Consider the following 25,770-nt stretch of genomic DNA (forward strand, 5'->3'; position numbering starts at 1 on the left):
GTCTTTTTCTATCCAGTTTGTATTTCTCACTCTCCCTCCCTCCCTCCCCAGTTTGTGTTTCTCCCACATTATGTTTCTCTCGCTCTCTCTCTCTCTCTCCCCCCTCCTTCCCCCCCCCCCCCCAATTTGTGTTTCTCTCTCTGCCCTCCACCCCTCCACTAATTTGTTTCTCCCCCCTCCCCCAGTTTGTGTTGCTCTCGCTCTCATTCCCCCCCCCCAGTTTGCGTTGCGCTCTCTCCCATTCCTTCCCCCAGTTGCGCTCTCAGGATGCATCGAGTTTCCGGGTGATTTTTGGTGGCACCAATGTCATCCTCACAATCAGCAAATAAGCGGTGTGCTCCGAAAAAGCGGAGAGACCAGCAGGGCTCAGACAATGTAGATTGGCTGCAAGTCACAATAGCCTGTGTACTACGCATGAGTAAACTGACTACACAAGGACTATTTCTCCCGAGTCGCCAGCAGCAGCACATGGAAGACCAATCGCCCATTCTGGTAGATTGCTGCCAAAAGTGAGAGGGTTGGGAACTCTAATCTATAAATGCGCTATCTTCACTTAATAGGCCCAACAGCATTTAATTGCCAAAAAGCAACATTGTAAAATACTTTAGGTTGGTTATTGGTAAAATGCTCAATAGAATGAGCCCACAATATGAACTCATGGATTGGGAAACTGTTCTTCCACCTCCTGCCCTTTAGGCTTTGGGCTTTGAAGCAAATAATATGAAGATGCAATTCGATGTTTCTAGAGAGACATGATTGAGGAATATACTGAGAATTGTTTATTTGCCACTTTTTATATTTCCATAGTTACTTGTTTTTGTGCATAATCCTTCAGATTGCATGTCTTGCAATATATCCTGTGACAAAGTTTGTATTTACGGTGCAACATTTCACTATTGTGAAGTACTCTGCCAAACAACCTAGTTGAAAAATCAGGGAAACTCCTTTGCGAGTTTTGACAGTTAATCATGCAACTGCTGAATTATGAAGCAAAATGCTGTGCTATTGGACTGCTATTTAATTTTGGTTGTAACTTGCAAGTAATTCATCCATGCATGGTTTTTCCACACATTCTTGTTCCACAGGTAAGGCACGGATTAAAAACATTTTCCAACTGGCCAACGTACCCACAACTATATGTGAAGGGTGAACTTATTGGTGGGCTCGATATTGTGAAGGTAGCTCAATATAATTGTTGAATGTAAACTGGGAAGCGCTGTCCAGAATTGTTTCTTGCTTTAATGTTTCTGAGAAGCGTATTAAACTTTTTTCCTCCAAGTGAGAAAGGAAGGACTTGCATTTATATAGATCGAAATTAGATGTCACAGACTTCACTTGCCCTTTATTTGGGTCTATTGTGGTTTAGTTGATCTGTTGGCAAAATCTAATTTTTTCTTATCGAGAAAAGACCAGTAATGTAGGATATCGTTAATCTGAGGTATGAAGTTCCACCGTATTAAGTTCCTGAGAGAGTAAATTTGAATCGGGACACTGGAATTAGCTGGGATGTAGGCTGGCATCTTGCAGCAAAGAATGAGAGGAAAGTTCAAGAAAGCATTTTTTTTTAAATAGGTGGAGGTGCAGGCCATTCGGCCCTTCAAGCCTGCACCACCATTCAATATGATCATGGCTGATCATGCAACTTCAGTACCTCATTCCTGCTTTCTCTCCATACCCTTTGATCCCTTTAGCCGTAAGGGCCACATCTAACTCCCTTTTGAATATATCTAACGAACTGGCCTCAACAACTTTCTGTGGTAGAGAATTCCACAGGTACACAATTGTGGCCTCACCAAGGCCCTGTACAACTGCAGTAAGACCTCCCTACTCCAATACTCAAATCCTCTCGCTATGAAGGCCAACATGCCATTTGCCTTCTTCACCACCTGCTGTACATGCGTGCCAACTTTCAACGACTGATGTACCATGACACCCAGATCTCGTTGCAACTCCCCTTTTCCTAATCTGTCACCATTCAGAAAATAATCTGCTTCCCTGTTTTTGCCACCAAGGTGGATCAGCTCACATTTATCTACATTATACTGCATCTGCTGTGCATTTGTCCACTCACCTAACCTGTCCAAGTCACCCTGCAGCCTCTTAGCATCCTCCTCACAGCTCACACTGCCACCCAGCTTAGTGTCATCTGCAAACTTGGACATATTACACTCAATTCCTTCATCTAAATCATTAATGTATATTGTAAATAGCTGGGGTCCCAGCACTGAACCTTGCGGTACCCCACTAGTCACTGCCTGCCATTCTGAAAAGGACCCGTTTATTCCTACTCTTTGCTTCCTGTCTGCCAATCAGTTCTATCTGCGTCAATACATTACCCCCAAAACCATGTGCTTTAATTTTGCACACTAATCTCTTGTGTGGGCCCTTGTCAAAAGCCTTTTGAAAGTCCAAAGACACCACATCCACTGGTTCTCCCATGTCCACTCTACTAGTTACATCCTCAAAAAATTCTAGAAGATTTGTCAAGCATGATTTCCCTTTCATAAATCCATGCTGACTTGGACTGATCCAATCACTGCTTTCCAAATGCGCTGCTATTACGTCTTTAATAATTGATTCCAACATTTTCCCCACTACCAATGTCAGGCTAACAGGTCTATAATTCCCTGTTTTCTCTCTCCCTCCTTTTTTAAAAAGTGGGATTACATTCGCTACCCGCCAATCCATAGGAACTGATCCAGAGTCTATAGAATGTTAGTAAATGACCACCAATGCATCCACTATTTCTAGGGCCACTTCCTTAAGTACTCTGGGATGCAAACTATCAGGCCTTGAGGATTTATTGGCCTTCAATCCCATCAATTTCTCTAACACAATTTCCTGACTAATAAGGATTTCCTTCAGTTCCTCCTCCTCGCTAGACCCTCAGTCCCCGAGTATTTCCGGAAGGTTATTTGTGTTTTCCTTAGTGAAGACAGAACCAAAGTATTTGTTCAATTGGTCTGCCATTTCTTTGTTCCTCATTATAAATTCATCTGATTCTGACTGCAAGGGACCTACATTTGTCTTCACAAATCTTTTTCTCTTCACATACCTATAGAAGCTTTTGCAGTCAGTTTTTATGTTGCCTGCAAGCTTCCTCTCACTCTATTTTTGCCCTCCTAATTAAACCCTTTGTCCTTCTCTGGATTCTAAATTTCTCCCAGTCCTCAGGTTTGTGGGGACTAGAAGGTCTAGTGAGAAGGAGGAACTGAAAGATATCCTTATTAGGCGGGAAATGTGTTAGGGAAATTGATGGGATTGAAGGCTGATAAATCCCCAGGGCCTGATAGTCTATATCCCAGAGTACTTAAGGAAGTGGCCCTAGAAATAGTGGATGCATTGGTAATTTTCCAACTGTCTATCAACTCTGGATCAGTTCCTATGGACTGGAGGGCTGCTAATGTAACACCACCTTAAAAAAGGAGGGAGAGAGAAAACGGGTAATTATAGACCGGTTAGCCTGACATCAGTAGTGGGGAAAATGTTGGAATCAATCATTAAGGATGAAATAGCAGTGCATTTGGAAAGCAGTGATAAGATTGGTTCAAGTCAGCATGAATTTATGAAAGGGAAATAATGCTTGACAAATCTTCTGGAATTTTTTGAGGATGTAACTAGCAGAGTGGACAAGGGAGAATGTGGTGTATTTGGACTTTCAAAAGGCTTTTGACAAGGTCTCACACAAGAGATTGGTGTTCAAAATCAAAGCACATGGTATTGGGGGTAATGTACTGACGTGGATAGAAAACTGATTGGCAGACAGGAAGCAGAGAATCGGGATAAACTGGTCCTTTTCAGAATGGCAGGCAGTGACTAGTGGGGTGCCGCAGGGCTCAGTGCTGGAACCCCAGCTCTTTACAATATATATTAATGATTTAAATGATGGAATTGAGTGTAATATCTCCAAGTTTGCAGATGACACTAAATTGGGTGGCGGTGTGAGCTGTGAGGAGGACGCTAAGAGGCTGCAGGGTGACTTGGCCAGGTTAGGCGAGTGGGCAAATACATGGCAGATGCAGTATAATGTGGATAAATGTGAGGTTATTCACTTTGGGGGCAAAAACACGAAGGCAGAATATTATCGGAATGGTGGCAGATTAGGAAAAGGGGAGGTGCAACGAGACCTGGGTGTCATGGTTCATTAGTCATTGAAAGTTGGCATGCAGGTACAGCAGGCGGTGAAGAAGGCAAATGATACGTTGGCCTTCATAGAAAGGGGATTTGAGTATAGGAGCAGGGAAGTCTTGCTGCAGTTGTACAGGGTTTTGGTGAGGCCCTACCTGGAATATTGTGTTCCGTTTTGGTCTCCTAATCTGAGGAAGGACGTTCTTGATATCGAGGGAGAGCAGCGAAGGTTCACCAGACTGATTCCAAGGATGACTGGACTGACATATGAGGAGAGACTGGATCAACTGGGCCTTTATACACTGGAGTTTAGAAAGATGAGAGGGGATCTCATAGAAACATATAAGATTCTGACGAGACTGGACAGGTTAGATGCGGGAAGAATGTTCCCAATGTTGAGGAAGTCCAGAACCAGGGGACATAGTCTTCGGATAAGGGGCAGGCCATTTAGGACTGAGATGAGGAGAAACTTCTTCACTCAGAGAGTTGTTAACCTGTGGAATTCCCTGCCGCAGAGAGTTGTTGATGCCAGTTCATTGGATATATTCAAGAGGGAGTTAGATATGGCCCTTACGGCTGAAGGGATCAAGGGGTATGGAGAGAAAGCAGGAAAAGTGTACTGAAGGAATTATCAGCCATGATCTTATTGAATGGTGGTGCAGGCTCGAAGGGCTAAATGGCCTACTCCTGCACCTATTTTCTATGTTTCTATGTTTTTCTGGACAATTTATATGCCTCTTCCTTGGATTTAACACTATCCCTAATTTCCCTTGTAAGCCACGGTTGAGCTACCTTCCCCATTTTATTTTTACGCCAGACAGGGATGTATAATTGTTGAAGTTCATCCATGTGATCTTTAAATGTTTGCCATTGCCTATCCACCGTCAACCCTTTTAGTATCATTTGCCAGTCTATCCTAGCCAATTTACGTCTCATACCATCGAAGTTACCTATCTTTAAGTTCAGGACCCTAGTCTCTGAATTAACTGTGTCATTCTCCATCTTAATGAAGAATTCTACCATATTATGGTCACTCTTCCCCAAGGAGCCTCGCACAACAAGATTGCCAATTAATCCTCTCTCATTATATAAGACCATGTTAGCACAGATAAAATAGAGAAATTAAAGAATTTGGAAGCCATTGATTGTTTAAACTTAAGCTTTATAGGGAGTTAAGAGCTGTTGAGGGGGCATAAAGTCTTGAGCACTCAAGGTTCTTGAAAATTGCTTTAGCAATGGAGTTATGGGAATTCCATTTGAAGTCAAAGAAGATAGTGAAGCCAAGAATGTTGAGAGGGATGAAGGATTAAAGCAGAGCCATCAAGTGTATGACGTCGTATTTGTAGGTTAGACTGGAAAGAGACGTGAAGAAATTGTCTCCTGAATAACCGAAAGAAACAAAATTATCATTGTCCCATTGAAGAGCATGGATAAAGTTAGGCTGTAGTGTTTCAACTATTGTACTGCAAGAGGACTCTAGGTTGTGACTCCTGAAGGATGTTGGATGTTGCGTGGAAAGATCAGCAAAAAGGTGATAGAGTGGGATGATGAGCAGAGGAAATTACGAATGAGCAGTGGGAGAGAGAACACTGCAAGAGACTCTTGAGTTAATGGAAACAGAGGCAAAGACTACACCAGATACATTACACAACAGTTTGACAGGAAAGTAGACAACCATGAGCGTAGCTTTATTAGAAGGCTATATAATGGTAACTTGTTCAGAAGAATACAGTTCTGTCAAAGGCTCATAAATGTTCAGAGCAGAGTTCCAGAGGTGCTTTCAGCATATTGTATAGTGTAAGGAATGACATGCTCTCATACTTGTAAGTGATATAAAGAGAATTTTAATACAGTTTTGTGCCCTTTTTATAATGGGTTTTCAGTGGATTGAACAGGTTGCTCAATTTTCTTGCAGCAGAGTTCAAATTGTATGTATGTTAAAAGTGGGCTTGGCTAGGGAATGGGCAGAACAGTAAGTTGGAACATTTCCCCAAAGAAGAGTTTATAACTATTTGGAGATTGGAAATTAAGATGAAGAACCAAAATGGCATATAAGAGCATCTCACTATTGTGATTAAATGTGTATGTAAGACCTTGTACTCCAGTTAACACAAAACTCCTACACAAATACTAGCATCATGCTATATTGTTTGAGGATACAATTTTTCCTGAATCCTAAGAATGACCACTGGAGGATGCGCATTCTATTGGTACAGGTTGGACCTCCTTTATCCGGGACACCCTTATCCGGCACCAACCCTTGTCCGGCATGATACTGGCGACCGGGGGTACATGCACAGAACATGGCGGGCCTCCACCCCGACTTTGGGGCTGTGCTGACACACTGGCCGCCGGGGGCAGCGCCAACACCCAGTCCGCCTCGGGCCCACCGACACTCTGCCCGCTGGGGACCGGCCGACACTCTGCCCGCTGGGGACCGGCCGACACTCTGCCCGCTGGGGACCGGCCGACACTCTGCCCGCTGGGGACCGGCCGACACTCTGCCCACTGGGGACCGGCCGACACTCGGCCCGCTAGGCCCGCCAACACTCACTGGGGCAGCGCCGACACTAGGCCCGCTAGAGCCGTGCCGACACTTTGGGCCCGCCCGGGGCACCGACCTCTTTCCCCCCCAACCTTGGACCGACCCCCCCCCCAGACTGACTTCCCTTATCCGGCAAAATCCCCAATTCAGAACAGGCCAGGTTTCAAGGATGCTCGGATAAGGGATGGTTCAACCTGTATTTTCATGCAATAGAGACGGAGCAGTATGCTGAAGATGAAAAATTGGGAGGGAGCTCAGAAACCACAGCTCTCCACTTGAGTGCTGTTTTTCCGGCATAGCTGCATCAATATTAAAGTGCCTTTGATGAATATAATAGTTGTTGTGCGTTCTGTTTAAGTCAATGCAACAAACATGTACAACTTTTATTTTACAGGAATTGAAAAATAGTGGAGAGCTTCTTTCAGTCTTAAAAGGAGAAACTGCCAATTAGAATTTTACAAATAAGAACAACTGCCATCATATATTTGTCTACTTTAAAAATTGTTAATTGACGATAATGTGTTCTAAAGTGAGGTATCACAATGGTGGATGTAAATCATCTTTGGTGTTTTAATGCTTTTGTAATAATTCATGAGTAACATTGTTGCATGAAGGGAGCAAAATGCAAATAGACTATAACAATGATAAAATGCAATACCTCTTTTATTGCAATAATAAACCATTACTGTTGCATTTGGTGTGACTGTTTTTATTGCATAGCGTTTTTATGGAATTCTCACATTGACCCCCATTATCACTACTCTATAGTTCCTGCACCTTTCTGTAATTTGCCTGAAAATTTCTCCTCTACCTCTGTCCCACTATTTGGTGGCCTATAATATACACCCAGCAGCATCTGAGGAGAGAGAGAAAACAGTTACCTTTGCAGGTCGATGACCTTTCATTAGAACTGGAAGATGATAGAGATGAATAGCTTTTAAGGACATACAGAGCTAGAGAAGAAAGGGGGCAGGGAAAGAACAAAATATCTTTTGGAATGGATTGGAGGGCAGTATGAATGGAGCCAATTTAGGCATTGTGTATGAAACCTTAGATATTAAACAATAAATCCCAATCTAGGTTTCTGTGATAGGAAGGCAGGAGTAGTTATATGACAAAAGGGATGATGGCGCAAGGCATTGTATAGTCCGTTTCACTTTTTTATTTTCATTTTAATCAACCCATTCATCCATTTTGGAGAATGTATACAGAAAGCAGAGAATTGGGGTAAAGGATAGCAATTCAGAGTGGCAGAAGGTGGGAAGTGATGTTCCACAAGGATCAGTGCTGGGACCACTAGACCACAATTTTACATTAACGGTTTAGTGTTTGGAATCAAAAAACACAATTTCTAAATTTGCAGATATCAAATTGAGGGATACTCTGCAACAATTACAAAATTACATTAACAAACTTGCAGAATTGGCATATAATTGGCAAATGAATTTCAACACAGATAAATGTGAAGTACTACATTTTGGTAGGAATAGAATTGAAAAGTAGTGAAGTTATGCTAAACGTGTATCGAACCTTGGTTAGACCAAACTGGTCACCATATTATAATTCTGGTACAATTCTGGTTGCCATATTAAAAAAATTATGGAGATACTGGAGAGGGTACAGAGAAGATTTAGAAGGATGATACCAGAAATGCGAGGGTACACTTATCAGGAAAGGATGAATTGGCTAGGTCTCTTTTCTCTTGAAGAGAGAAGGCTGAGGGGTGATCTAATAGCGGTCTTTAAAATTATAAAAGGTTTTGATAGAGTGAATACAGAGAGAATGTTTCCGCCTGTAACTAGTGACCATCAATATTCGATGGTCACCAAGAAATAAAATAGGGAATTCAAAAGGAACTTCTTTACCCAGAGAATGGTGAGAATGTGGAACTCACTACCACAGGGATTGGTTGAAGCGAGTAGATTAGATGCATTTAAGGGAAGGCTAGACAAGAGTCGATAGACTGTTGGAAAATGATCACCAATGCATCCACTATTTCTAGGGCCATTTCTTTAAGTACTCTGGGATGCAGACTATCAGGCCCTGGGGATTTATCGGCCTTCAATCGCACCAATTTCCCGAACACAATTTCCCGCCTAATAAGGATTTCCTTCAGTTCCTCCTTTCTAGACCCTCAGTCCCCTAGTATTTCCAGAAGGTTATTTGTGTCTTCCTTCGTGAAGACAGAACCAAAGTGTTTGTTCAACTGGTCTGCCATTTCTTTGTTCCCCATTATAAATTCACCTGAATCTGGTTGCAAGGGACCTACATTAGTCTTCACTAATCTTTTTCTCTTCACATATCTATAGAAGCTTTTGCAGTCAGTTTTTATGTTCCCAGCAAGCTTCCTCTCATACTCTATTTCCCCCCTCCTAATTAAACCCTTTGTCCTCTTCTGCTGAATTGTAAATTTCTCCCAGTCCTCAGGTTTGCTGCTTTTTCTGGCCAATTTATATGCCTCTTGGATTTAACACGATCCTTAATTTCCCTTGTTAGCCACGGTTGAGCCACCTTCCCTGTTTTATTTTTTCTCCAGACAGGGATGTACAATTGTTGAAGTTCATCCATGTGATCTTTAAATGTTTGCCATTGCCTTTCTATCATCAACCCTTCAAGTATCATTCGCGAGTCTATTCTAGCCAATTCACATCTCATACCATTGAAGTTACCTTTCCTTAAGTTCAGGACCCTAGTCTCTGAATTAACTGTGTCATTCTCCATCTTAATAAAGAATTCTACCATATTATGGTCGCTCTTCCCCAAGGGGCCTCGCACAACAAGATTGCTAATTAGTCCTTTCTCATAACACAGCACCCAGTCTAGGGTGGCTCTAGAAATAGTGGATGCATTGGTGATCATTTTCCAACAGTCTATCGACTCAGGATCAGTTCCTATGGACTAGAAGGTAGCTAATGTAACACCACTTTTTTAAAAATGAGGGAGAGAGAAAACTGGTAATTATAGACCTCTTAGCCTGACATCAGTAGTGAGAAAATGTTGGAATCAATTATTAAAGATGAAATAGCAGCGCATTTGGAAAGCAGTGACACGATCGGTCCAAGTCAGAATGGATTTATGAAAGGGAAATCATGCTTGCCAAATCTTCTAGAATTTTATTGAGGTTGTAACTAGTAGAGTGGACAAGGAGAACCAGTGGATGGTGGTGTATTTGGACTTTCAAAAGGCTTTTGACAAGGTCCCACACAAGAGATTGGTGTGCAAAATTAAAACACATGGTATTAGGGGTAATGTACTGACGCGGATAGAGAACTGGTTGGCAGACAAGAAGCAGAGAGTCAGGATAAATGGGTCCTTTTCAGAATGGCAGCCAGTGACTAGTGGGGTGCCGCAGGGCTCAGTGCTGGGACCCCAGCTATTTACAATATGCATCAATGATTTAGATGAAGGAATTGAGTGTAATATCTCCAAGTTTGCAGATGACACTAAGCTGGGTGGCGTTGTGAGCTGTGAGGAGGATGCTCAGAGGCTGCAGGGTGACTTGGACAGGTTAGGTGAGTGGGCAAATGCATGGCAGATGCAGTATAATGTGGATAAATGTGAGGTTATCCACTTTGGTGGCAAAAACACGAAGGCAGAATATTATCTGAATGGCGGCAGATTAGGAAAAGGGGAGGTGTAACGAGACCTGGGTGTCATGGTACATCAGTCGTTGAAAGTTGGCATGCAGGTACAGCAGGCGGTGAAGAAGGCAAATGGTATGTTGGCCTTCATAGCTAGAGGATTTGAGTATTGGAGCAGGGAGGTCTTACTGCAGTTGTACAGGGCCTTGGTGAGGTCTCACCTGGAATTTTGTGTTCAGTTTTGGTCTCCTAATCTGAGGAAGGACATTCTTGCTATTGAGTGAGTGCAGCGAAGGTTCACCAGACTGATTCCCGGGATGGCAGGACTGACATATGAGGATAGACTGTATCGACTGGACCTGTATTCACTGGAGTTAAGAAGGATGAGAGGGGATTTCATAGAAACATATAAAATTCTGAAGGGACTGGACAGGTTAGATGCAGGAAGAATGTTCCCCATGTTGGGGGAAGTCCAGAACCAGGGGACATAGTCTAAAGATAAGGGGTAAGCCATTTAGGACTGAGATGAGAAGAAACTTCTTCACTCATAGAGTTGTTAACCTGTGAAATTCCCTACCGCAGTGAGTTGTTTATGCCAGTTCATTGGATATATTCAAGAGGGAATTAGATATGGCCCTTATGACTAAAGGGATCAAGGGGTATGGAGAGAAAGCAGAAAAGGGGCACTGAGGGAATGATCAGCTATGATCTTATTGAATGGTGGTGCAGGCTCGAAGGGCCGAATGGCCTACTCCTGCACCTATTTTCTATGTTTCTATGTTTCATATGAGGGAGAAGGAAATAGTGTTATGCAGATACATTTAGCTGAGGAAATACAGGAGGAGGCTCGAGCGGTGCATAAACGCCAGCATGGACTGGTTAGGCCGAATGGCCTGTTTCTGAACTGTATATCCTTTGTGAGCTATTTATTTTTCTTACGTATGTGCTTGGATGCTCTGCATTGTTTTTTAAGTATTCAATTTTCCCTCAGCTGTAATACAGCTTTCAGTTAATTTTAGTGCTTTGCTCACTTCTTTTGAAGTTTGCCTTTTTAAAATCATATATTTCCATTTTGATTCTTAACGCCAGATAATCTTTAAAGTTAGTCTATTGTTGCAGGACCCGAACAACTATTAGATTGTGTATGCTATCCTGATGATTTTTAAGCATCAGATCTTGATGAAAGTTAGCATTAGTGGGGTCCTTGCCATACTGGGTCATGACTGATCTCGTACAGTACCACATTTTCCACTTTTGATTCTGTTGCATCATTTAACAAATTATTTTGAGTTGTTAAGTCACCTGCTATTGCAAAATTGCCTGTTTATATTTCATTTTGTCAATGTTTTTCTTTCCACTCTTTTCCTGAAGACATTGACTCTCTTGCTGAGGTATGGTTTCACAGCTGTCAGTCACCAGTCCAGTACCCTAACCAAGTGAGTGTCAACAGACGATTCAACCTATTAGAGAAGCTATGCTATGTGAAATTGTATTTGGTTTCCAATTTGTATTGAGAACTCCATTTTGTAGTCAAAGACCCGTTTCTCCGGAAATTTTCTGAAGCAGGGAGTATCTGGAGAATGTCGACAAGGGCTCTTGCAAGGGTGGTATTGACTGTCACCGGATAAGATAGTTTTGTGATTCCTTGTGGAGATCTGACCTTTTCATAGAGTAAGCTATCTGTTTGACATCTATATGTTTACCTTTTCTGTATAAGGAGATAAGACAGCTTGTTATGTCCTGACACGCAATGTGGAGTTTTAACCCCCGGTACCACAAGGCAGCAAGTCTCTGCAATGCTGAGCTAAAGGTAGCTAAAGTTCATGGAAGAGATATAATGTAATAACCTATCTTCTTAGGTAGTCCCTCAGAGTCAAGGATGACTTGCTTCCACATTAAAAATGAGTTCTCAGGTGACTGATGAGTCCAATGCTGGACCTACAGTCTGTCACAGGTGGGGCAGATGATGGTTGAAAGAACAGGTGGGTGGGGTGCTTGGGTTGTTGTACGCTCCTTCCGCTGTTTATGCTTGGCTTCAGTTTGCTCCCGGCGAAGAGATTCAAGGTGTTCAGCTTTTCCTCCACTTCGAACGGTTTTGGGCCAGGGATTCCCAGGTGTCGGTGGGGATGTTACACATTTTCACGGAGGCTTTGAGGTTGTCCTCCGGGTCTCACTTAGGGTAACGATGTCGACGTCGAAACGTTTGAGCTCACGGGCAACAATAGCAGTACGGCATTCCGGTCTATCGCTGCTGGGGTTGTCCATGAGGGTCCTGACATTCCATGTCCCGAAATTCATTTTGAAGGGTGGAAGATGTCTCTGCGTGAATTCTTCTAATGTGGGGTGGCCGGACAGGCTTGGCAGAGCAAGGTCTTGGTCCAATGGAGAGGGGTCCAAGACGACTGGAGACTAGGCTCCGCTGCATGGGCTAGTACATACAGATACGCATACTCTTATTGTCCTTCTTTATCCTTCCCGCAGGTCCTCCCCGCATTTCATAGGCCTCACGACCTCACTGTTGGTCCATGCTGCTCCTTCTCTGGGCCACGACCCTGCTGCTGGTCTATGCTGCGCTGCTCCTGGGCCTCGACCTCCGTTCCTCGCTGCTTCCCACCTCGGCCTCGCCAGTCCTGACCTCCCGCTGCTCGCCGACCCCCGGGCCTCCCAGTGCTCACCGACCCCCGGGCCTCCCAGTGCTCACCGACCCCCGCTCCTCCCAGTGCTCACCGACCCCCGGGCCTCCCAGTGCTCACCGACCCCCGGGCCTCCCACTGCTCACCGACCCCCGGGCCTCCCACTGCTCACCGACCCCCGGGCCTCCCACTGCTCACCGACCCCCGGGCCTCCCACTGCTCACCGACCCCCGGGCCTCCCACTGCTCACCGACCCCCGGGCCTCCCACTGCTCACCGACCCCCGGGCCTCCCACTGCTCACCGACCCCCGGGCCTCCCACTGCTCACCGACCCCCGGGCCTCCCACTGCTCGTCATCCTCCGCTCCTCGTCGACCTCCGTACCTCCCGCTCCTCGCCAATCTCCGGACCTCCTGCTCCTTGCCGACCTCCGCTGCTCACCAACCTCCGGACCTCCCGCTGCTCACCGACGTCCGGACGTCCCACTGCTCACCGACCTCTTCTGGGCCCCAACCCCGCCACTGGGTTCGACCTCACTCCAAGAGACGCCACCCAATCAGCAACTTCGGTTGCCGTGACGTCCGTTTTGTCGCCCAGTTCGATTTCATCACCCTCTCGCGCTGCTCCCTGTGGTGACTGGCTCCTCTTTATGTCCCAGCTGCCAGTGGTGTTCCCTCCTAGGTCAGTGCCTATAACGACTTATAGTTAAGGGATGAAAGCAATAATATGTAATACAAAGTAAGCAAGATCGAGACTTGGCCATCCTACGACTGAACTGAGAGTTGTAACACGAGGACTCCTGCAGCCTTTGCATTGCCACGTGTGTTTCTGAGAGTATGATTTCCCCTAATAAATCTATAATCACAAAACTCTGCATCCAGAACTCTCATTCCTCTGGCACTGAGACCAACAGCTCCAAGCTTGTAATTACTAATTCAACCACTGGGGCATTGTAGTTGAGCCCGATTCTTCCCTCACCTGAAGTTCATAAATGCATACTTGCAGCAGGATCACTGGTAAGCAATTCAGATTGGAAACCAGATTGATTTTTTCCCATCCTTTGTAAGTGTTTGTAAGTCCTTGGGTGTTTTCGACACTCCCCCACGTTACAATAGTTCTAGACTTGGGAGTGATTACTGTACTGAACAGATGAATGAGTCACAGACAAATACCTCGGTCTCAACTGTCAATGCTTTATTAAAGATATCTCAACACAGCAAAACTACAAGTAAACACAGTGACTATGTAGTACAATCTAAACCGCCCCTATCGCGAAGTACCCAATGTCTAAACCCTCTGCTTGGATCCACAGTGTACCCCCGAATCTGTACCCCTATGATCCTTGCAACAAAACCTCCCCACTAAAACCCTTCTAAGGCTTGGTTGGGAGAACACACGACACCTCCTCACACAGTGGCTGTGATCTTAAAGATGTGTGGACAGGGATGATGCTCACTGATTCGTTGGCTTACTCGCTGCTTCTCCTGGTGAAAAAGTGTCTCTTCTGGTTCCGTACTGTCTATGGTTTCTTCTCTCCGTCCCAGACGGAGTGCTCGGTCCTTGTAGAGGTGAAGCAAGCGAGAGCAAAGAGAGAGAGCTATGGTCATGTGGCCACCTTTTATATCCAAAGTCGGTTTGTCTTTTCTGGCCAAATAAAGTTCTTCCTTGTTTCGAGGATCCTGTTTGTTTGCTTCTGGCCCAGTAAAGTTTTCCTTGTTTCAAGGCTTCTGTCTGAGTGGCCCATGTGTATTCCGGTGATGGGGTTTTGCTGTCAACCGGTCTGGGGCTTAATGGCTTTCTATTGTTCTGGTTTCCCGCCTCTCAGGGTTATCTCATTCCAGGTAATGGCTTGATCACTGACCAGTTCACATTGCTTTATAATGGACCCTCCATCTTTGCCCATTACCTGTGATGAGTTGCCTTATCCTGGCCATTGTAACATCCCAGACCACCACCGCCCATCAGATGTGGATTTCGAGTACAACATGGAAAAGTACCTGGGCCCCTCCCACAACAGGCTGCCAGCTTTTTCTGCAGTGAGAAATATTAAAACGCAATGTCCAGATATCCAACAATCCTTGGGGAGCTGATGCTTACACTTAAACTAGGTGTGCTTATGGTTATTTGAACATCTCAGCATAAGCTAGGCATTGAAGCTGCGACAACATTATTTTGTGTAGCTCAGTTACACACTAAGTAAATTGAGACATTGCAGGACCTTGGCATTCTTTATCTAATTAATGTTATCCTTATCATGTCAAGATGCCTGTAGTAGGTCCTACTGCTATTCTTGGCCTCAACTAAATTTCCATAATGATGTACTCTAAATCATATGGGCTGTTCAGGAGTTTACAAGTTGGAGCTGCTTATAACTGATATTTATAGTTTTAATACTATTTTTATGGTTTAAAACATCTTAGTATAGTTTAATTTCTGATTATATTCAGAATATATTTGTAACAAGTCCTTTTTTTGTCAAAGTCAACAGTCTGGGACTTGACGATATGCTTCTTTCTAATGGGTATAATTATAATTAACATTAAAAATGATACTCTTCTATCAGCAAAAATAATAAAATATGACTGATCGAGACCATGAGACTGAATATAAATTGTGTAGCAAAATGTTTGCTTCCTTTGGAATACTATCTGTACCAAAAGTACACTGACAGTGACCCAGTCATCCTATGTTAAATTCAAGTTTTGTGTTGACTAATAACTAGCTGTAGCCACTTTTAGAAAACATTACAGGAAAATACAACTGTTCACTAATATTGGCTTAACATGAACTCATTAAATACTGACAACTTTTTTGGCTTTGCTTCAACTTTAGTTGCTAGTCCCAGGAAATGCTGTCATTGTAGCTGTGCAGTATTTAGCAGTTTTGGGCTCGCAACTAACATATGGATGTTAGTTTTATGGGACGTATTAAATGCATGGATAAGTTGCCCTATTTCTCAGATATGAAGTTTTTAAGCATAACATTTCTCAAATTTGTGAGGCACAAAGTATTGACACTCCAGGTCCTGTGTTGAATTATGAATTGCCTTCCAAAAAATAACGTGGACGATTAAACAATACTCAAAGTTTTCATCACATTTAATAAGTAAATGTAAAAGTTATTTATTTGAGATTGTTGACAGCACAAACCCTTAGGGTATATTTTAGCTTAGAACATTTTTGATGTGTACATTCTTAATCATTTTTAAATGTCAACAAAACACTGGATTATTTACCATTTAGTAGGTATAATCAATACCTATCACTCATTTCCCCAAAAGGCTACTTAAAAGTCCCTCATCTAAACACAGATTACAGCCAGATATGAATATAGCAATGAATTAATGTAGAAAACACACACAAAATCTAGCATTCATTCTAATAACATTATGCCTCGTTAAATAATGGTTGATTAGCCAAACAGCAGTTTTCACAAGATGTGCTGTAACATAAACAGAGATGAATGATTGTCCAGCCCTGGACTAAGTTAACTGTCTTAAAATAGTTGTTAACAACAATCCCAGTTTCCTGAAAAGATGTAGATGGCATGCAGTTCATTTGTATGTTTACTATGTTGCTCTATTCCCAAAGAATCCTCATCTCCAGGAATTACAGATACGTATTACCAGGATTTAATCCAAGCTTTACTATACCAATGAACAACCAACCAATAAGAAAGATTAATTTTCAGCCCATGACTTAACAATCTACTACAAATGAGTCCCACTACATTACAGGTAATATCATCATAGTCATTATTGTCCCTTTGGTAATTGAGTTAGATGCCAGTGTGTTTCTTGTTGACAAGTGGCCAGGCCAGTTTATCGGTCAGCATAGTTATCTGGCTGACAACTTGCTAAATCAGCTGCCAGTCATCATTAATCATGTCCACCAGGTTACAAAAATTGGAATTGGAAGTCAGGCTGACCTGATGTGCTTTTTATGTCGGGAGCCCCTCATGTGTTGCATTCCCTGACTGCTTTTGATGTTTTGTTTCTATTTTGCTATTGATAGATTTACATGCTAGACTTCTCACCATTCATGGGTAGAAAACTTAGCCCAACATTAATGTGTGTGAGTTATTCGAGTTATTTTATGCATGCTGCATCAAGAGACAGATGATGTTGAGATTAAACCCTTCCATCATGTATAGAAGATACCTTTGTCTATTTAAAAAATATATAGCATTGAATTCTATTCTGAGGTAAACAGGGTATTAACATCTGCTATTGTCTTAAGTGTTGCCACCTGTCACATTGGCATTTATTCAGTACAGTCTACTTTTATTACCTCACACATATAGCAACTACTGCTTAAATAGCCACAGAGCATAACAGCATAAAAAAGCTATTTTACCTAAAATTCAATTGTGCAGAAGGATTGTATGGAATATTAGGAAAAATCGAGAGCTATTATTGTTTAATGGGCATCCTCATATTGGCATTTATTGGTTAAATCTATGCAGACCATAGCAGCCAAAGGTAAAAATCTTGGCCTAGAGTTTCCGCTGGTAATTCGCCCCAAATCAGCCAAACCAGTGCAAATGATCGCAGAATTTCAAGCGCAGATTATTTCCAGCACAAATCGAGTTTACACACTCTTTTGAGCTGGTTTAAAAAACAGCGTGCTGGAAAACAGCTCTACCCATAATTCTGTCCACACCCCTAGATGAAATTAATTGCGCCCATTTGCGGGCCTTCAAGAGGCTCTTAAAAGTAAGATTTTTTTTAGGGACAAAGACACTATTAGGCACATTTAAAAGCTTTTAAATATTAAAAAATATTTAATTTACTAAGAAATTGACTACTGTACACCAATGAAACAAGTAAATGGTTCTGTATAGTTTTTTTAAAAGTAATTTTCAGTTATTTAAATTTAGGTTCCTCGCAGGTGTTAGACTAAGCACTTATTTAAAAAATGCTTATTTTCAGCTGTATTAATAAAACTGCACCAGGTTACCACTCTTAAAAATATCAAGGAATATTTTTTAATGCAAGAAAAAAAATTAAACAATTACATTCTAAAACGCAGCCCAATTGTGCTGGTTCATGAAAGATTTTACTTTTGGCAATATGCAAATAAGTTTGAGCGGAAACTTGAGCTTGAAAGTTAAATTCTGAAAACTAGCACAATTTTGAGCGCAATTTGTGTCCGAATAGCTGATTGCGCCCATAGCGGAAACACTACCCCACTGTGTTTAATTTGTTTTAAATTTTATTTTCCTCATCAGAATAATAAAGGAACAATAAAAGACTATTCACCCTATTATAGTCATTTTTATAATTCAAACTACCAAATCAATGTCCTAAACCTTGTTTACATTTCAAAGAGCATGTGTATTTTCATTTATTGTGAATTTAATTGAATACAGTTCCCTGGAATATATGCTCAAAACGTCACTGAGTACTTGCACTAGAACATATTAATTATGATCTGAGTTAAAGCTTTAATTTGTAGAATCAAACATTTATACTGTCTTGATATCAACATTTTGATTTGGCGGCTGATGCACCCAGGAACAGGTATTGGGTTTTGCGTCAACATTAATTGAAATAAATAACTCCCCAATGTTTACACTTGACCAGTTGCTGCAAAAAATCCACAATTTTAGTCTGCAGCACAGTATATAACATAATTCTTCCACTAGTTTAATAGATGAATGCTAAATCCTACACAACACTCCCAATGTATTGGTATAATGTCTTCTTCCTTCTCAGGCAGTCCACCAGAGTCGAGGATGACTTGCTTCTACACTAAAGTGAGTTCTAAGGTGACTGATGAGTCCTATGCAGGACCTACAGTCTCTGCCACAGGTGAGGCAGATGGTGGTTGGGGGGACGGGTGGGTGGGAAGCTTGATTTGCGATATGCTCCTTCCGCTGTTTGTACTTGGCTTCCGCGTGCTCCCGGCGAACAGACTCAAAGTGTTCAGCGCCTTCTCGGATGCTTCTCCTCCACTTTGAGCAGTCTTGGGCCAGGGATTCCCAAGAGTCGATGGGGATGTTAAATTTTTTCAAGGAGGCTTTGAGTGTGTCCATGAAAGGTTTTCTCTGCCCTCCTGGGGCTCGCCTGCCATGACGTAGCTCGGAGTAGAGTGCTTGTTTCTCAATATGTAACATACTAGTGGAAGTATATCAGATGAATGTTCCTCTCCTTTTACCAATAAATATTGCAAATGGAAACTTAGTTTGGGATTTATTGTTTAATATCTAGGGTTTCATGTGCAATGACTAAATTGACTCATTTCAGACTGCCCTCCACAATCCATTCCTAAAGATATTAATTACAGACCAAACTAGATATACAGCAACAGGACCATATACAGTGCTGAATGAAGTGCAACTTAAATCTTAACTGCCTGAGATCGAGGGACAGATGTATGGATTCTGCTTCAGCAGCAATGTTCTACCCACATTATGTGTGAAGAAATTTTTCTAACTTTTGCTTTAATTCTTTTTATAAATATCTTATATCTGTGTCCCCTTGTTATTTTCTAATTCACCATTGGAACAACCTATCTCTATTTACTGTAAAATTTCAGAAGCTTGGTCACCTTAACCTTGGCTTTTGTGAAAAAAGCCTAACTTCTTTTCATAACTAAAATCCCTCATCTTGGTAACATCTTAAGGGAATTTACACTGCACCTTTTCCATTACTTTTATATCCTTCCAATAATGGGATGCCCAAATCTGAAGACAGTACTTGAACTGCGATTTAACTAAGGATTTGTATAAGCTCAACATTATATCCTTGCTTTTGTACTCTATACTTCTTATTGACTTGCATATCTGCACACCAAGATCTCTCTGCTCGGGCGTGACGGTGCTAATGACTCCCACTAAATTCTGCTGGAGTTTAGCGACGGGGTAACCGGTAGTGCCCCTCTCAGCTGCGCCATCATCCCTGGAGCAAAAATTCAGGAGCACCCCAGAAGTTGCACCGGGCGATGACAGCAACAGCTTCAGGGGGCGCATTGCTGCAGGCCGTTCGCAGGGAGGTGGCGTGCGTGGGGAAAAAATCATCCGGCTTACCAGTCTTGGCCCATTGCATTCTTTAACGCGGGGTCCATGCCGCCATCTGGTAGCCCAGCAATCCTCTTGAGTACCGGGCTGATTGCACGGCACCATGCTTCCCGGTAGTCCAGGTAGGGACCCGCAGAGTCGGCAGCTTGGCCCTCCCCTTTAATGAAGGGGAGGGCCCCTTCTATGCGGGAGCGCTATGCGTCCTAGTACATAGCGCTGCGCCCCCTCCCTGTGCTTCGGACCCGCTCAAGCACCACATCGGAAGTAGAGCATGTTACTTTGAGCCCCACTTCCTCTCTGACATTAACCCCAATATCGCGAGCGAGGCGGAACGTTCACACTTGGTATAAGAACTCCCGCCTCGCGGCTGCTACTGCCACCAAACGGGGCGCTACGCAATTTCCCACCTCCTCCCCCATCAATTTTTTTAACATTTTTTCTTACTTTTCCTATCTGTCTTATTTTTCTCTTTCTTAATTCAATCTAGCTTTCCCCCTCTCTATTTCTTTTTCTGGCCCGGATTTGACATTTAATGCACCCTCTCTAATTCACCCTCTTTCTCAGTCTTACCTCTGTTTATTTCCAAATCTTTAAATCTTAGTGGTTAAGGAGATACGTTGTTTGTCCCATTGTTCACCAAGGTCCCAGATGCCCTGTTGCACTCGCCATGGCACACCGTTTTTCATTCACACATGCAGTAACTTACAGGGCAAAAAAAATATGAGCTGAAGGGTGCATGAAACAGTCTAATTAATCGGGCACACTGAGCAATGCACTTTTCCAGCAAATTCCGGTCCATTATTCCACATTTTTCTACATTGAACTGCATCTGACAACTGTCTGTCTATCTTGCTAATCTCTATCTTCCATAAAACTCTCCTAAACTTCTCTGTCCATACAAACTTTCCTATCCATACTCACCACCTCTCAACTTTGCCATCTCTTCTCTACTTCCATAGTCTCGGCCATCTCCGACCACTTCCTGGTATCCTTCACTACCCAAACACCCTACCGTCTTCTAACCCTACTTCCGACTTTGCCTCTGGAAAAGAGTTTCCCTCCAAGTTTCTTGCATCTGCACCTTCAAATTCCCAACTGCCTAGCCTTTGGCCCTCAATTAGCTATGATATTTCTGCAACCATCGATTTGCTCAACAATTCCATCACTGTCACCTTTTAATGTCCTTGTTCCCAGCATAACCATTGCTCTCTCCTATCCCAGTCATTCTCCCTGATATAGCCACGATCATTGTTCCCTCAAGATGCAAAGACTTGTGTGTATCTGGTGCACAACTTGCTTAGCTATCCATCACCAGATATGGCAGGACCACATCAAGCACGATTGGGCCTCATTAATAATTGTACATCTGATTGGTTAAGCTGAAACACATGGCCTGAATTTGCAGTCGGCGGTGAAGCTAAAGAGTACGCCGATGACATTGCAAGTAAATCCGCACCTACCTCATGCAATCCCATCTGAGAACTTCCTTAAAACACTGCAGAGTTCCACGTAGTGTACTCCCCCACGAAGCCCAGGAGCGCACTGTTGTGCGTATGCAAACCTGGGATCACGTGGGGCAGTGGTTGTTTTAATTCTTGAATCTTAGCCTATAAGCTATTCATAAGAACATAAGAATTAGGAACAGGAGTAGGCCATCTAGCCCCTCGAGCCCGCTCCGCCATTCAATAAGATCATGGCTGATCTGGCCGTGGACTCAGCTCCACTTACCCGTCCTCTCCCCATAACCCTTAATTCCCTTATTGGTTAAAAATCTATCTATCTGTGACTTGAATACATTCAATGAGCTAGCCTCAACTGCTTCCTTGGGCAGAGAATTCCACAGATTCACAACCCTCTGGGAGAAGAAATTCCTTCTCAACTCGGTTTTAAATTGGCTCCCCCGTATTTTGAGGCTGTGCCCCCTAATTCTAGCCTCCCCTACCAGTGGAAACAACCTCTCTGCCTCTATCTTGTCTATCCCTTTCATGATTTTAAATGTTTCTATAAGATCACCCCTCATCCTTCTGAACTCCAACGAGTAAACACCCAGTCTACTCAATCTTTCATCATAAGGTAACCCCCTCATCTCCGGAATCAGCCTAGTGAATCGTCTCTGTACCCCTCCAAAGCTAGTATATCCTTCCTTAAGTAAGGTGACCAAAACTGCACGCAGTACTCCAGGTGCGGCCTTACCAATAACCTGTACAGTTACAGCAAGACGTCCCTGCTTTTGTACTCCATCCCTCTCGCAATGAAGGCCAACATTCCATTCACCTTCCTTATTACCTGCTGCACCTGCAAACTAACTTTTTAGGATTCATGCACAAGGACCCCCAGGTCCCTCTGCACCGCAGCATGTTGTAATTTCTCCCCATTCAAATAATATTCCCTTTTACTGTTTTTTTTCCCCAAGGTGGATGACCTCACACTTTCCGACATTGTATTCCATCTGCCAAACCTTCACCCATTCACTTAACCTATCCAAATCTCTTTGCAGCCTCTCTGTGTCCTCTACACAACCCACTTTCCCACTAATCTTTGTGTCATCTGCAAATTTTGTTACACTACACTCTGTCCCCTCTTCCAGGTCATCTATGTATATTGTAAACAGTTGTGGTCCCAGCACCGATCCCTGTGGCACACCACTAACCACCGATTTCCAACCCAAAAAGGACCCATTTATCCCGACTCTCTGCTTTCTGTTCGCCAGCCAATTCTCTATCCATGCTAATACATTTCCTCTGACTCCGCGTACCTCTATCTTCTGCAGTAACCTTTTGTGTGGCACCTTATCGAATGCCTTTTGGAAATCTAAATACAACACATCCATCGGTACACCTCTATCCACCATGCTCGTTATATCCTCAAAGAATTCTAGTACATTAGTTAAACATGATTTCCCTTTCATGAATCCATGCTGCGTCTGCTTGATTGCACTATTCCTATCTAGATGTCCCGCTATTTCTTCCTTAATGATAGTTTCAAGCATTTTCCCCACTATAGATGTTAAACTAACCAGCCTATAGTTACCTGCCTTTTGTCTGCCCCCTTTTTTTAAACAGAGGCGTTACATTAGCTGCTTTCCAATCCGCTGGTACCTCCCCAGAGTCCAGAGAATTTTGGTAGATTATAACGAATGCATCTGCTATAACTTCCGCCATCTCTTTTAATACCCTGCGATGTATTTCATCAGGACCAGGGGACTTGTCTACCTTGAGTCCCATTAGCCTGTCCAGCACTATCCCCCCCCCCCAGTGATAGTGATTGTCTCAAGGTCCTCCCTTCCCACATTCCCGTGACCAGCAATTTTTGGCATGGTTTTTGTGTCTTCCACTGTGAAGACCGAAGCAAAATTTGTTTAAGGTCTCAGCCATTTCCACATTTCCCATTATTAAATCCCCCTTCTCATCTTCTAAGGGACCAACATTTACTTTAGTCACTCTTTTCCGTTTTATATATCTGTAAAAGCTTTTATTATCTGTTTTTATATTTTGCGCAAGTTTACCTTCGAAATCTATCTTTCCTTTCTTTATTGCTTTTTTAGTCATTCTTTGCTGTTGTTTAAAATTTTCCCAATCCTCTAGTTTCCCACTAACCTTGGCCACCTTATACGCATTGGTCTTTGATTTGTTCAGGTCTTGCCAGCTTTAATGGTCACGTTTGCAGAAAATCTCTCATTTCTTATAGCTTCCTCCTTTATTGAAACTTGCATCTAATTTCCATATTATTGCCAATCAAAAATTCCTGAAGTGTTATTCTGGGTTTGCTCAATGGGAATACTGGGGACATTTCTTTGTCTCTCCTTTATACAGATTATATAGACTTCAGTTTCTATTTAATTCAACGTGACTCCGAAAAAAATTCTATCATTCCCTCATAATAAAAAATGTTTATGACAAACCTCCTTTTGCAAGTATTGCAAAACTTTTATTGTGCCAATTTTTCCTATTCTAAACTTCTTATAACAATCAGTGCAGACCATTCATCATAATATACTCTGTTATTACAAACTATTTTGTGATGTAAAAATTCATTGTCACAAACTATGCATTGTGAAAAAATCTAACACTAAAAGGCTCCCATTATAATAAATTCTGAAACTGCAATCTTCTCATGGTAACAATCTGTTATTATAAATCTCTCATTAGAATAAAATATGTTTATTGAAAATTCACAAACATCAATTGTTGCAAACTTCTTACAGCACATTCTAGCAATACAAGCCTCATTACTTTATATACTGATTATTAACTTATCAAAAATAAAAGTTGCAAATCATTCATTTAATGCTTTATTCAGTGTGCTTACAAACACTTCATTATGATAACCTCTTAAAACAAATCTACATTATAGCATTGTCTTGTTATAGATCACCCTGACTCTGCAACTGAAAGCTAAAACTGTTAATTAATTTTATGGGAAGATTTGTTCTGTTCACTGAGGTAGAATTTGCAGTTGGAGGCTTCCCGTGGGCGGATGCCTCCGACCTGCAAAAATTCTACGAACTTACCTGGTAGTCCGGAAGGTTCAGTGACTTGCGATTCTGAGCCTCTACGGGTAGGCCTGCGTAGAGGCCCATGTATCCCAGGAGCGCATGCGGTTCGCAATTGCCCCTGGGATCATGTGAACCGACCCAAGCAATGAAAGTAGGGGATCCCTATTCATGCTTAATGGTGAGTTCCATTTTTCTGGAGCTGCCATAAGTATGAATGGGATTACCCCATAAAATACACAAACACATGAAATACATTTTAAAAAAACACATTACATATTTAAAATGAATTAAAATTACATTTAATTAAATCTTTTTTTTCAATTTTGCAAAGAAAATAATGTTTTGATGGGGCTAAAAATAAACTTGCCTCAATTGATAGGGTTTCTAATATATAAATGAGTGAAAAAAATTATTTTTGTTTTTTTAAAAACTCTTACGCTGGTACGCCTGCTTTTACCAGGCGTAAAAATTTCAAGAGCATTTGCTGGGCAGAAGTTGGGCAAATAGTCCAACTCTCCACCTGCAAATGCCCATTTCTGTCAGATTCGTACATTCTTGACAGATCGCAAGTTCTAGGTTTTGGCGCATGCTCAGTGCATGCCTATACCCGGAACTTGCGGGGCCTCTACGAGCATGTGCACACCTTGTATGCACCCGTAGGGGCCGCAATTCAGCCCCATTGTGTAGCAAAATCATAAATGCACTTATAAATGCATTTATGATTTTGCTGTATAGGACAAATCATCCTCTTTGTTATTACAAGCTTCAGCACCGTGTACTCTGCTGTTATTACAATTTACAATGATAAGACTTAACAATTGAAAGTGTAATTACTTTGGGGTAGGTGAGTAATTAGCCCAACCTTTCCTCAGCATGTTGATTGCTAGCAGGAGTTAAAAGACGCAGCGAAGCCTCTGTATCTTCGAAACTTGACAGATTGCAATTTTGGGATTTGGGCATGTGCAAGCGCATGCGGAAATCCCAAGCTTGCTGTCAGTTTCAATGGCGGTATGCCGGCAAATGCTGACGGTTCGCCGTCATGCCGACCACAAATTCAGGGCCACAGTTGTCTGTCCTGTTCACACGGGTCCCAAGTCCCCAGTAGAGGGGTGCCCCACTGAAATAGATTTCTAATTACTACAAGTTCCAGTGCAAAAGCCCTTAGAAAGTCTGTGGGAAAGTGTAAATGTAATGATGGCTCGCAGCATTCGTTTGCCACTGACTGCAAAATCCGGGCCATTATGTGTTTGAATGTTACAATGCCTCAATATTTGTGCAGCCAAGGGACAAATTGTGTAACCAGGTGTTGTGGCCTCAGTGAGTCAGTTTTCAGTTAGTGCAGTCACTTAGGTTAAGGTTTTGGGTGGGA

At 42.6% G+C, this 25,770-nt stretch overlaps 1 protein-coding gene across 1 annotated transcript in view; it reads left to right on the forward strand.

The window, feature by feature from the left end:
• glrx3 (glutaredoxin 3) overlaps positions 1–7,366 on the forward strand; it is a 72,711-nt gene extending 65,345 nt beyond the window's left edge. Inside the window, exons 10-11 of the mRNA XM_070876772.1 lie at positions 1,086–1,178; positions 7,068–7,366. Coding sequence (XP_070732873.1) covers positions 1,086–1,178; positions 7,068–7,124 — 150 coding nt within the window. The 3' untranslated portion in view covers positions 7,125–7,366. The remainder of the gene's footprint in view (positions 1–1,085; positions 1,179–7,067) is intronic.
• Positions 7,367–25,770: the final 18,404 nt, after the last annotated feature.

This window comes from Pristiophorus japonicus, chromosome 3, assembly GCF_044704955.1.
Source record: "Pristiophorus japonicus isolate sPriJap1 chromosome 3, sPriJap1.hap1, whole genome shotgun sequence".
Classification (NCBI taxonomy): Eukaryota; Metazoa; Chordata; class Chondrichthyes; family Pristiophoridae; genus Pristiophorus; species Pristiophorus japonicus.